At 36.4% G+C, this 12348-nt stretch overlaps 1 protein-coding gene across 1 annotated transcript in view; it reads left to right on the top strand.

The window, feature by feature from the left end:
- LOC129003431 (hemocytin) overlaps positions 1-11535 on the top strand; it is an 87688-nt gene extending 76153 nt beyond the window's left edge. The window contains exons 69-83 of the mRNA XM_054431724.1: positions 216-328; positions 480-651; positions 1239-1363; positions 2813-2926; positions 3100-3223; positions 3753-3869; positions 4471-4683; positions 5376-5479; positions 5678-5875; positions 7013-7135; positions 7570-7725; positions 8077-8188; positions 9058-9210; positions 10486-10586; positions 11398-11535. Coding sequence (XP_054287699.1) covers positions 216-328; positions 480-651; positions 1239-1363; positions 2813-2926; positions 3100-3223; positions 3753-3869; positions 4471-4683; positions 5376-5479; positions 5678-5875; positions 7013-7135; positions 7570-7725; positions 8077-8188; positions 9058-9210; positions 10486-10586; positions 11398-11487 — 2015 coding nt within the window. The 3' untranslated portion in view covers positions 11488-11535. The remainder of the gene's footprint in view (positions 1-215; positions 329-479; positions 652-1238; positions 1364-2812; positions 2927-3099; positions 3224-3752; positions 3870-4470; positions 4684-5375; positions 5480-5677; positions 5876-7012; positions 7136-7569; positions 7726-8076; positions 8189-9057; positions 9211-10485; positions 10587-11397) is intronic.
- Positions 11536-12348: the final 813 nt, after the last annotated feature.

Here is a 12348-nt window from a genome sequence, read left to right as displayed (position 1 = left end):
TGTCCGATGTGTGTATTTGGACTATCTCTGAGTAACAGACTTGTACTCAGCATGTACAACTGACAACAACATGAATAATGTAACGTACCCAACGACTGTAAACATTTTGATGTGACAAAAAGTCATGTCAAATTATTTAAAAATTAAAATTATAAATAACTATTTTAGTATTTGGGTCATTCACAAAGTCCTAAACATGTGTTGTCTCGGTTCAGTTCTAGGTAAGGAGGAGCAGTGCTCTGTTGTTGTCAACAACAATACCTGCACTCTTCCCCCGCCGGAGAATGATTTCTGCCTTAAACTTATGGATGAAGCCATCTTTGGAAGGGTAAGTAATGAGGAAATAAGAAATAAATTGGGTACAGATTCTATTTCTTTAATTGTGAAGCTGCTTGAATAAGTATTGAAAATTAGGTAAATATTTGATTCCATTTTCTGATTTGATTATGGGATTGTTGTTGAAGTGTTGGTTTTTCCAGTGTCATGCTGTAGTAGACCCCTCGCCCTACGTAGAGTTGTGCCACCAGTCCTGGTGCCGCCATAGTCTCGCAGGATGCAAGGACCTGGAGCCCTACGCTAGAGAATGTCAGACTGCTGGTGTCTGTGTGCCGTGGCGCTCCCACCAACTCTGCCCGTACCTCTGTCCTCCAGGTATGAATAGTGAATACAGTAGAAGTCCGCTAATCCGACCTTGGCAAGTCTGAATCCTTCCTTAATCTGACTGTTCCATCGCCTATTGGTAACAATGTCATCTTCTTAATATCGTGACTATTTGTTTTTGTCGTGTGGAGATCACCGTCTCCCGCAACCACTGCAAAAATCTTGTGTATCCCTCGAGATCAAAGTAAAAACCATCAACGTTTTCTGCGATCACAAAAAACATTTTATCGTCATCCTCCACGATCTTTGCAAAATCTCAAACATCCCTCCACGGTCGAGTAGACATCATCATCATCTCCAGCAATCAACGAAACTTGATCGATATTAAAATCGATATATTTAATATTTTTTAAATATATTGTACTGTTTGGAGCATAAAAATACACATGGACACGAACCAGCTGTTTTATTAGCCAGGATCATTCATTGAAAGCCCAATGTTAAAGGATTTAACTGTCCTTGCTAATGAAACAGCTGATTGTAGCCAGTAACAAAGCTACGCAATGCATCTCCCTTCAACACACACTCTTCCTTCACTCATATAGTTTATGTCTAATAACTTTGCTGTCCGCTCTAAGGTCTGGAGTACAAGGCTTGTGGTTTGGGCTGTGACATCACCTGTGACACCGTGGAGTTGTTCACCAGAGATCCTGCGGCTTGTACAAACCCTCCCTCCGAGTCCTGCGTCTGTCCTGACAACAAGGTTAGTTAACTGGTCATTAACATGAAAAGTAAAATATTGTTGAAACATACTTTTGTCCTTATACAAAACACATAATAGTTATTTAGATGAATTTGAATAGAAATACTGAATAAATTAAGTGCAGGCTAAGAAGTAAGTAAGTAGGGTGGTCCTTTGAATGAGCAACCTTTGAATTTTAAGTCAAATACTTTCCTCTAGGCTACTAAATCAGATATTTTTTTGGTAGATTTATTGTCTTGTGTAGTTTAATCAATTTGTGTATTTACTTTCACATATATTAAAAGTGTTATTTACTACCATAATGGTGGTTGTAATTCAATGGAAAGCAGTAGAAATCAGACATTAATTTCATAAAATTTTTTGTAGTAAGGGATTTTTGTCCCTCTTCCATTGAGGAAAGTTTAGTAGGAGAAGCATTAATGCTCCTACATTTGCTACTAACTTTACTCAGCCCTCAGATACTGGGGAGTGAGACGATTGGTACGGAACATGTTAATGTTAAGGACAAATTTTGGAATATTTTTCTCTATAACAACACTCCTGTTGAACCCCCACGCTTGTAATATACAGAATGTCCCAGACCACCCAGCTGGCTTCTATAGCTCCAATATGAAAGCAAATAGAAACCTAATTGTAACTGGAACCCCCTATTTTGCCCCAAGAAATCATTATACTAAATACAAAAATTGTAGCTAATTTTAAGGGCCACCCCCACCCCCAAAATCTGCCCTTTGGGGTGCTTTTTTGGGTTTGAAAATAATTTAACTGAATTTCTTGGGGTCAAAATAGGGGGTTCCAATTGCAATTAGGTTTCTATTTGCTTTCATATTAGAGCTATAGAAGCTGGCCGGATGGTCTGGGACATTCTGTATGTAACGGACAATCAGCTTAGGATACTTAAATGAAACATTGTACGGCACTATGATGAAGACTATGCTACTGTCACGCTCCTTCTGGCTAGATTGCAGCACTAGTACTCAAACCTTTGAAAACAGGTCTTCAAATGTAAAAATATTTATTTATTTTTATATTTGTTTGTGTTTCTCTATCAATCAATCAATCAATCAAAATAACTTTATTCATATTGCACATTTTGTACAGAATGGAGCCAGTAAAAAAAATCAAATTTCAGGAAGTTGGAAAAAATCTTTTAATTTATACAAGGTCTGTTGGTGAGAAATAATTTCAAACGTTTTTTAAATTAATTAAAATTACTTATATTTTTTATATTGTCAGGTAAGCTATTGAAATATTTAATTTATAGATTCTAGCTCAGAATTGTTTTCCACATTACTTCAGGCTATGTCTAGAGGGGATTGTGGCCTCATCACTTAAATAAAATCCATTGGTGATCTGGCTGGATTTGAACCAGGGACCTAAGGGACTGAAGCCCCTCCGACTACTAGACCAGCTCTCTCACCAGTATATAGTAACATCAATGTGTTGTAGGTGTGGAAGAACAACAGCTGTGTGGCCGTGTCAAAATGTCAGCCATGTGATGTGGAAGGTCACTACCCTGGAGACACCTGGACGCCTGACATCTGTACCACCTGCACTTGTCAGGTACAAAGAATCTTTACACTTACTTTTACATTACTTTTCTTGTCACTTAACCGTAAGAACTACAACAACTGTGACAAATATGTACCAGCTCACAGGTAGGTCCAGTCTGCCAATGTCTGCCAGATCTAGGGTTAAATTACCGCTGGTTGCTAACACGACTAATGTGTTCTCAGGTTGGCAACAGTGTCCAGTGCCAGCGCACACAATGTCCTTCAATGGTCACGGTGTGCGAGAGAGGGTTCAAGTCCATCGTGGTGCAAGGAACAGAAGCTGAATGCTGTCCCAAGTACATCTGTGGTTAGTTGATTTGAATAAAAAGCTTAACTTAACCTTCAACTCTGTACAATTTGTATATCAAGAGTGAACAATTTAAGTTTTAACTTTTCTAGATTGTGATAAATATTTGTTCTCTCTCTATCATCCTAACCAACTGTTGGTTGGGATGATAGAAAAAGTAAAGGACGAATGTGTATCATTGAATGATTGAATATAAATAAGGATACGTTGATTTGAAATTTGTAGTTTACTAGGAGGTTAACACCATTGTCAAAAAAACCAAGAGATTAAACATTTAGTAAAGGTTTAGCTTTAAGTTTGCAGTTTTTTAAAACTATTATTTTAGTTTATTTATTCATTTTATTTCATTTAATCATTTTCATTTTAGTTGGTGTGCTAGCCAAGCAAATAAATTCTTTTAATAATAGAGATGATAAAAATATTCATTTAAAGTACTCATCTGCTTGGAAGAACTTTATTTAAATGTTTTTTTTTTTATTTTAAGGGAAATTTACAGGTATGTATATTAATCCAAGGGATGTTTTGACAGTTCCAGAGCCCAAGGAGCTGCTGGCTACATGTCCTCCTCCTCAACAACCCGTCTGCGGCTACGGTCAAATACTGAAGATTGAGACTGGACCTAGTGGATGTCAAGAGTTCATCTGTCGTAAGTCTCCAACTAAACTGATAAAATACATTCTCACTGAGAAATAATTAAAATCGGATGGGATTGGGAATTAGATTGTTACAACTAGTTTATAATGAGATATACATCATGGCTGCATCAACTGAGATAGAGGTATAGGTAATGGACGTCCATCAATATGGGATGGGGGGGGGGCTTGAGACCCAATGTTAACCATACTAACCAAAGATTGTGGGACCAAGTGGAAAAGAAGAAGCTGGGAGGAAGGAAGGAATAAGCAAACGATAGAGATGAATGGAGGCATTGTGTTCTGGAGGCCTAGCTCCACTTGAAGTAGCTACAGCAGCAGTATGTTTCCAAAATTTAAAAACAATGCAAAAAACAATAAATTGATAAAGCAAATCTAGATATAAGAATGTGTAAAATAAACCATTTTGTACCCGATGTTAAAAAATTTTCAGCCGGGGGCTGTCCTATAAATGATAAAGAAATTATACTTCTCATAATTTCAAATCAGAAGACTTTTGATGTGTGTTTCATGTTGGTAAACCTAACATTTTGCCAGAGTGTGTGCCGATTGACGGAGTTGTAGTGAAGATATATATTTTATTATTTTTGACAGAGTGCCTGCCGAGTGATGAGTGTCCCGACATCAGCAGTCTGATGGTGTTTACTGCCGAGGCTGGGATGCACGCTGTCCTCAACAACTCAGGCTGCTGTCCTCGTATAGACGAGGTGTGTCGTGTTGAGACCTGTCCGCCACCCCCCACCTGCCCCGCCTTCATGGAGGTGGCCTCCAGAGATGTGGAGCGGTGCTGCCCACAGTACAGATGTGGTGAGTTTATCTTACCAGGTAGCAAATACTGTAAGCTGTTTAAAGTATTATGAATAAGGTATCAATTAGCTTATCTCAGCTACACAGGAAAGAGCATAGAAACATTTCCACTTATAAATATGTGAATTTGGTTGGGATAAGATAAGAAGTAAAGAACTTCTCATTTCAATTTCAATCTGTTCTAAATAATGTTACTGCTAACTATATTTAATTTAAAAGAAAAATTTCCTTGTTCAGGTAAAAGTTGAAATAACTTTTACTAAGGTAAAGTTTGTGCTTGAAAGTTTAATCCTCACTAACTAGTAAGATTTCTCAATACTAAAGTATCAAAATAATATGTAAAATATACCAGGAAGTTTTTCTGGAGAAGATGAATTTTAAGAGTTCTATATTGACTTTTATAATTAATATGAAGGAGCTTTTTGGAGTGTTAATGAGAGTGACTTTGATAGAGGATAATGTGTAATGTGTTATACTTCCAATGCAATATTGAATTACTTTTTTTTCGTAAGATCCCATCTGAATTCAAGTTTGGTAGTCTTTATTTTCCAGTTAAAGGCTTAGATAACCAAATCCAACATATCTATTCCATGATGCTCATTGAAAGGCAATACAAAAATACTTAAACAACTTTACAAGAATAACACTACTAAAATATATTTCACACCATGAAGACTTATTTTTAATTTCAGAACCACCAAAGGAAACGTGTTTATATGAGATGGAGTTTATCGAAGATGTCGAAGGAGGTGAGAGGAAGAGGTCAGCATCGGAAAAGTTTACTGTGGCCAAGAAAGTGAGTCATGTCTAAAGTGTGTTAATGGCTAGCTAACATCAGTAAACTTATAGTTTACGATGTTTTTCATCATGCTATGTTTTTAGTAAACCGATTTTCATCTCATTTCTGCTTGGCTGTAGTATGGAAGTGTTAGAACGTTTTGCCGTCATACATCTGTTGACAGTATTGAACGTAACATGTTGTCTTGTTCACCAGGAAGGAGAAGTATGGGAGGACGGACCGTGTCGGACGTGCACGTGTGAGAGTCATGGCTGGAGAGCCAAGTGTTCCGTGCAGCAATGTCCAGCAGCTCCGGACACAGAGGACTTTGTCGTACAAGCTGTGCCGAGACCCAAGCACTGCTGTCCCGAGTACCAACGCACCGCTTGTCGCCACGGAGGAAAAGTCTATAAGGTCTGTAGAATATATAGGCTATTTGGATTCCTTGAGAAATAATTTCTATAATAATTTTTGTCAGGATTATTATTTTTTTGTATTGTATTGTTGTATTTTTATCAACTTTCTGGTATTGGTTTTGTCTCCTCTCCCATAGAATGACACTAAAGGCGTGTTATCTCAGCTTCCAAATACCTCTGTGTTCCTCCTTTTTAGGCAGGACTAAGGCAGGAGCATTTTCTTTGAATAGTGATATTCAATTATAGACTGAGCTTACAAGTCAGTTTTTAGTAGTCCAATTTCTACAGTTTGTCATTTAAGGCGTTCTTGAAATATGGATGTGTCCACATACCTAAATTCATACCCCACAACTAGTTTTACTGATTATTGCTCGTGCTGAGACAAAGAAACGCTTTGAAATTGCTAAATGACAAGAAACCCAGTTTAACCTTGTCTTAGTAGTGTAATTTAAAAGATTTTATACTTTAGAGAACTTAAATAAGTAACTGAACTGAAACTAAACTGTTTACAATCGTTAGCATAAAGTTCATCTCAACTAAGAGTTGTTACAATTCACCTCTGTCTAAAATAGTCGCCTATGTCGCTGCGGGTTGCGGCACTGACTGATTTTGGAGCAGTTTCTTGTCTCGCAGCCTTCTTTCTTAAAATCCAGAAATTTGGTGCCTGGGAGAATGCTTGTACCTGAGTATTGAGTTGGTGCTGAAAAACGCAGCTGTAGTCGATAACAAAATTGAAAAATCCTAATTGAATTGAGTCCTTAAGTGTCTGTTGTGTTATAGGAAGGTGAAGTGTTCCCAGTGTCAGATGGAGATCTGTGTAAGAACATCACTAAGTGTCTGTTGTGTTATAGGAAGGTGAAGTGTTCCCTGTGTCAGATGGAGATCTGTGTAAGAACATCACTAAGTGTCTGTTGTGTTATAGGAAGGTGAAGTGTTCCCAGTGTCAGATGGAGATCTGTGTAAGAACATCACTAAGTGTCTGTTGTGTTATAGGAAGGTGAAGTGTTCCCTGTGTCAGATGGAGATCTGTGTAAGAACATCACTAAGTGTCTGTTGTGTTATAGGAAGGTGAAGTGTTCCCAGTGTCTGATGGAGATCTGTGTAAGAACATCACTAAGTGTCTGTTGTGTTATAGGAAGGTGAAGTGTTCCCAGTGTCCGATGGAGATCTGTGTAAGAATATCACTTGTCTGAGGACAGAATCTGGAGACTTGACATTGTACGAGACAGCTGAGAGTTGCAACAAGGCCTGCGCTATGGTGAGTGCTAGAATTAACTGTTGTCAATTCTATAGCATTGTAACAAATGATTTTCAGATTTTCAAAAAATTTGCTTGCCTCATAATACTCAGTTTTTTATTTACAATGGTTAAGTGACCTGCAAAGTAACCCTTATTTTGCATCGACAATTAGTTTTGGTTATTGTATTATGTTTGATATTGAAGCTTAGTACAATTACCACAGTAAAGTTTAAGTGACCTGATGAAGCCCCTGGATCAAATTAAGATAGCCTACTTAAAATTGGTGTAAGTACCTAATTTTGAGTAAAGGTATCATTTTAAAAATACTTGGATACCCATCTAATGGAGCTTCAACTGAATATAATAAACCTTGTGTTTACAGTGCAAAAATTACAATACAATACCACCTAGTTTACAATGATATCTCAGTAACCTCAGGGTTGTGTTTGCTAGGGTTGGGAATACACAGAGCCAGTGTTCTCCAATCGCTGTTGCGGAGAGTGTCGTCCAGTCGCGTGTGTGGTCAACGGAACTCTTCACGCGAGAGGCAGTTCCTGGCAGAGCGGCGACAACTGTACGACCTTCACTTGCGACATCACCGGGAAACAGGTGAACATGTCAACAAGTTGGGTCAGCAGTTTTGTTTTGGGTTTGACTGTCCAAAAAATTGGAATGCATTTAGTGGTTGAGCGAATTGAGTTTTTAAAGGGCTTTTTATGTTTTGTGAAATTAAGCCCTTCATTCAGGCTTGTAATCAAATGATTTGCCAATAATAAATGGCTCAGATGGAAGAAGAAATGAGTATACCAGTACCCAAAGATTGATGGATTGAAAACTCTAAATACCATAGTGTAATTTATTATAACACTGACTCAACAGTGCAACTTTTGAACTTTCATTGACTGTACCTAACAAGACTTACCTAAACATGTTTATTAATGTAATACTTGCAATGTTTAGGTCCAGGTGATAACATCGCAAGAGCAATGTCCTGTGATAGACTGTTCAGAAGATAGACAATACAAAGATGGATGTTGTATCAGGTGCAACATGACTGTTGGTGAAGCTAAAAGTAAGAGCTGCTTGCTTTGTACTACAGAAGATAGTAGTTTGTAGATTACTTAAGATATAGTAGTTCTCACCAGATATTATGCTGACTATGTATATACAGTAGAACCTCAATAGTTCTACACCTCTCTACTACCTCTCCCTTAGTCTACACTTTGTCGACTAAGGGAGTGTTGAACCATTGACTATTAGATACTGAAGTAGACATACCATCTGTATGAACCAGCTGTCGCCAGCTGTTACGAAAAAAGAACGTAGTTGTCTAAAATTGAATATTCTACCTTATTTTTTGCTACTGATCCAGTTGATGGGTCATAAAAGTTGATATAGCTTACAATAAGTAATTCCAGTAGTCTGAATTGGTAAAAAGGTTCCAGTATTCGACAGAAATTAGTAATTTAGATCTTTCGGTGGCTTACATCAACTACGACAATTTTTATTAAAAACCTAGCGACAAATTTAACACGTGGATGGAACGTCTAGTTGTATCAAAAGGTTGAACTATCAAAATGTCAAACTATAGGGAGTATATTGGTCATTTAAACACAGGGAGAATTTTAAACACAAGATCGTTTGATTTAATTTCCATTGTAGCCAAACAAATTTTCTGCTTCCTATCTGCCTTTTTAATTTAAATAAACAACAACACAGTTCAGTTAACTGATTACGTTTTATGCGACCAAGACAGAATAGTGTAAAAAAAGTGCAAAAGTGTGTAATTCCCGCAGAGTCTCAAGCAAACTGATATAATGTAACATGATCAATATAATGGTCAAATTGTTGAAAATGCAAAAAACTAACATTTTTGTAAAGTGTTGATGTTTTTTGAGAGTTCTGTGTTAACAGTTTCATCAGGCACTATTTGTTTGTCAGGTTCATGCATGCCTGAGCCGGTGCCATCCAATGAGACGTTGAGGCTGGTCAGAGTGGTGCTGCCATCTCACGGGATCTGTGAGAACTACAACGCAATCAACGGCTTTACCGAGTGTCAAGGCACTTGCGACTCTTATACATACTACAGCAGAGGTAACATTTCTTTTATTCTGTACTAAACCAGAAACAGCATAGCTTCCAGTTTCGTCTGCTATCCTCAGTGTATAAAAAAATATATGAGCACTTGTTTTATTAGTTGGGCTGTTATACGTGATCCTAAAACTGTGAAAGAAATAGTATAGGAACTAGAAAACAATTTCTTGTCTTTTATATTCCTAAGACTCTGTAAAACCCATAGAAGGATTATACCAAAACGCAGTGCTCGATTTGTGGGGGAACGCGGTGGAACTGAGGTCCGGTACCTCCCTTTCAGAAAGATAAAAATATTGGCATAAATTGGTACATACATAGGTACAAATTACAATTAATAGGTTACAGTTCCGGCACCTATTTTTTTTACAAATCGAACACTGCCAAAATGTAATCCATACCGATTGATAATTGATAATTGGTAATTGATCCAAATAACCACAAGAATTTTTTGATGTTCCTTTTTTTGGAAAGTCATAAAAACTACTATCGTGTTTCAAAAATACTTTTATTTTTCTAGAACAATGTATTCTCTTCTTCAATTGGTCACGTGATTGAACTTGTTTACAATAAAAAAGTTAAACTATTCTGTGCAAAACGAAGTAATTCTTTTGCTGCAATTTAACTATCATGCTTTTGAAGCTCGTGGTGGCTTCATTTCCATGTTCAGGAAGATATTGAGCGTTGTCAATCTTCTTTAACACAGACAATGCATGATGTCTTCTTAAACTTGAAAATGAAGCCAAGAGATTTGAAACTAATAGTTCAACTACAGCAAAAAATCACTAAATTGACATTACACAAGGCAAATATTTTTTCCATGGTATTCAGAGGTGATCCAGAAGCAATGCCAAAATATAGTTTTGATGTAGTATTAGTAATATATTTGATGTATATTGTATATTGATGTAGTAGTATTAGCAATGCCAAAATGTCTTTGTTTCTTAAATAATACAATACCTAGTACTCAGCAAATATGTGCTGCACATATAGGCACATGAGAAATTGAATATATTACTCGTATAATCATTGGAGCACAGCTATGATATTACCAAACTCCTTTTGAAGGAAGAGACGGAACAATATCTATATTTCCTTATATGAATTTACTTCATGCCTGCTAGGTTCTTGAACTACGATGAAGTCCATACTTCAAGAGCCTGGCAACCATATGGTAAATTTTTGTTTTGTATTATTGATATTGTTAAAAGTGCAACTGATATGATATGATTGATATCCCTTATCTTGATACTTATCTAGACCTTTGTCTTGTTCCAGAGAGTGACAAGCATGAGAGCCAGTGTAAGTGTTGTCAGGCTGTTCAGTATGCTACCATCAACGTTAACCTCATGTGTGAAGATGGCTTCTTCGCTGAAAAGGTATTTACTTTTGTCTTCACTAGATATTATTTTACACCGATGTGGTTGCCTACTTAATGCATGGGATGGGTACACTTAAATTTGCATTCAGTAAAACACACATTTAGTTGGCTACAATAATCTATTATGCATAAAATGGTTGAAGCCACTGATGCTTTGAAGGTTATGCACACTAGCAATTCTCATCCCTAATGTAAGTCTTGGTAACCAATAATTAATTACGAAGTTTGTCAAACTCATGAAGACTGACCAAAAGTCTTTTGATTTAAATCAATATTGGTAATATGTGCTAGAGTGACCAAATCATTCCAGAAAAAGACTGGGACATATTTGTCCCCCTGTGGACCCCCAAGCCTCTGGCCTAAATGTGTCGTAGTAAGTTGTTCATTGGCTTCAAAAACAATTTAATTGTTTATGTACTTTTGGGATTTTTAAGTAATCCAAGAAAGTTTTGTGCTATGAAAAAAAAAACCTGGAAGATCCTGGTTTGTTCACCCTATTCTGTAATGAAGTGTATTCTTGTAGAAAATATTACCAGAAACTAAAAAAAAATTCAGACATGTCTAAAAAGATTACTGGATCCTTAATTGTTTTCTGATTTCTGGTAAAGTAGGTCTACTCAATGCAACTATTTCTACAGTATTTTTATAGAACTGCAATATTATCCTCTTTGTGTTCTAATCTCATCTCATTGCATAACAAATATAGTTAGACTAACATTTAAAATGCCTAAGGTTGGTATAACAAGAGTCTAAATAAATTGTGTATTTAATACATTGTACAATACAAACTTGTGTTTTGTTTCCTGCAGGAGGTGTCAGTTCCTTCAAAGTGCAGCTGTGAAAGTTGTGGAGAAGCTACGAAGACTAAAGGAAAGCCATCTAAATATGTTAAAGCCTGATTATTTGGTTGAATTGTAAATTATTGTAAATAAAAAACCCTAAAATATTTTAAAGACGTTATTACTATCTCCTGAAACATTAAAATTATAATTTCTTAATAATGAACCATGTATATTGTTAAATTTTTTTTATTACCTAGTTTAGAAACTACCTATAGTGGCCTATTGGCCACGAATATAAGAGCAGAAACCAGAACCAGAAACGGTATGGATCATAAACCTGCTGGCTCAAATCTTATTCTAATAACATTAACATTTGATTTTCAGATGTTTTTACAGTTCCATTTAAATAACTACCCCTAGCATTATCATTTTCGGGCGAGTGTTGTCATTTGTTTATGTTTATGATCCATGTTTCTGTTCTTACATTTTTGGTCTCAATTTGTTCCCATAAAATCTGAATGATTAAAGGAAAGATTTCTATGAACAATTATCATAAAAAAATATGATAGACCAGATTTTGTAATATTATTGATTAGGTATCTTGAAGGTATTGTAATACGAAACAGTTTGTAGAAGATCAAATTGGTACAATATTTTAATTTTTTTGAAGAAAATTGCTATAAAAGGTATCAAATGTAAAAGAACTGTACTGTATTGCAACCATGGGTTAGGTAGTTCCAACAAAACTCGCTAGAGGTACAAGCATTCATAGTCAATGGTACAAGTAACACTCAGTTAAGTCGGCAAAGAAGATTGTAGTTCGCTTGGATACAAAACAGGCTGCGCCGCGCCACTAGTGTGGATATTGAAGCATTTCATTCAGAGTTGTGATTATCTCCTCGTAGTCAAGACAATACCGTTGACTGCAAATCCTTTTTTACAGTCAAAGGATTTACAGTCAACGACAATAAAAAGGTT

The sequence above is a fragment of the Macrosteles quadrilineatus genome, unplaced genomic scaffold (genome assembly GCF_028750875.1).
Source record: "Macrosteles quadrilineatus isolate MER2022 unplaced genomic scaffold, UCM_ALF_1.0 Scaffold_9__3_contigs__length_116548681, whole genome shotgun sequence".
Taxonomy (NCBI): domain Eukaryota; kingdom Metazoa; phylum Arthropoda; class Insecta; order Hemiptera; family Cicadellidae; genus Macrosteles; species Macrosteles quadrilineatus.
Note: the sequence above shows the minus strand (reverse complement) of the source record. Positions and strands in the feature narration are given on the sequence as shown.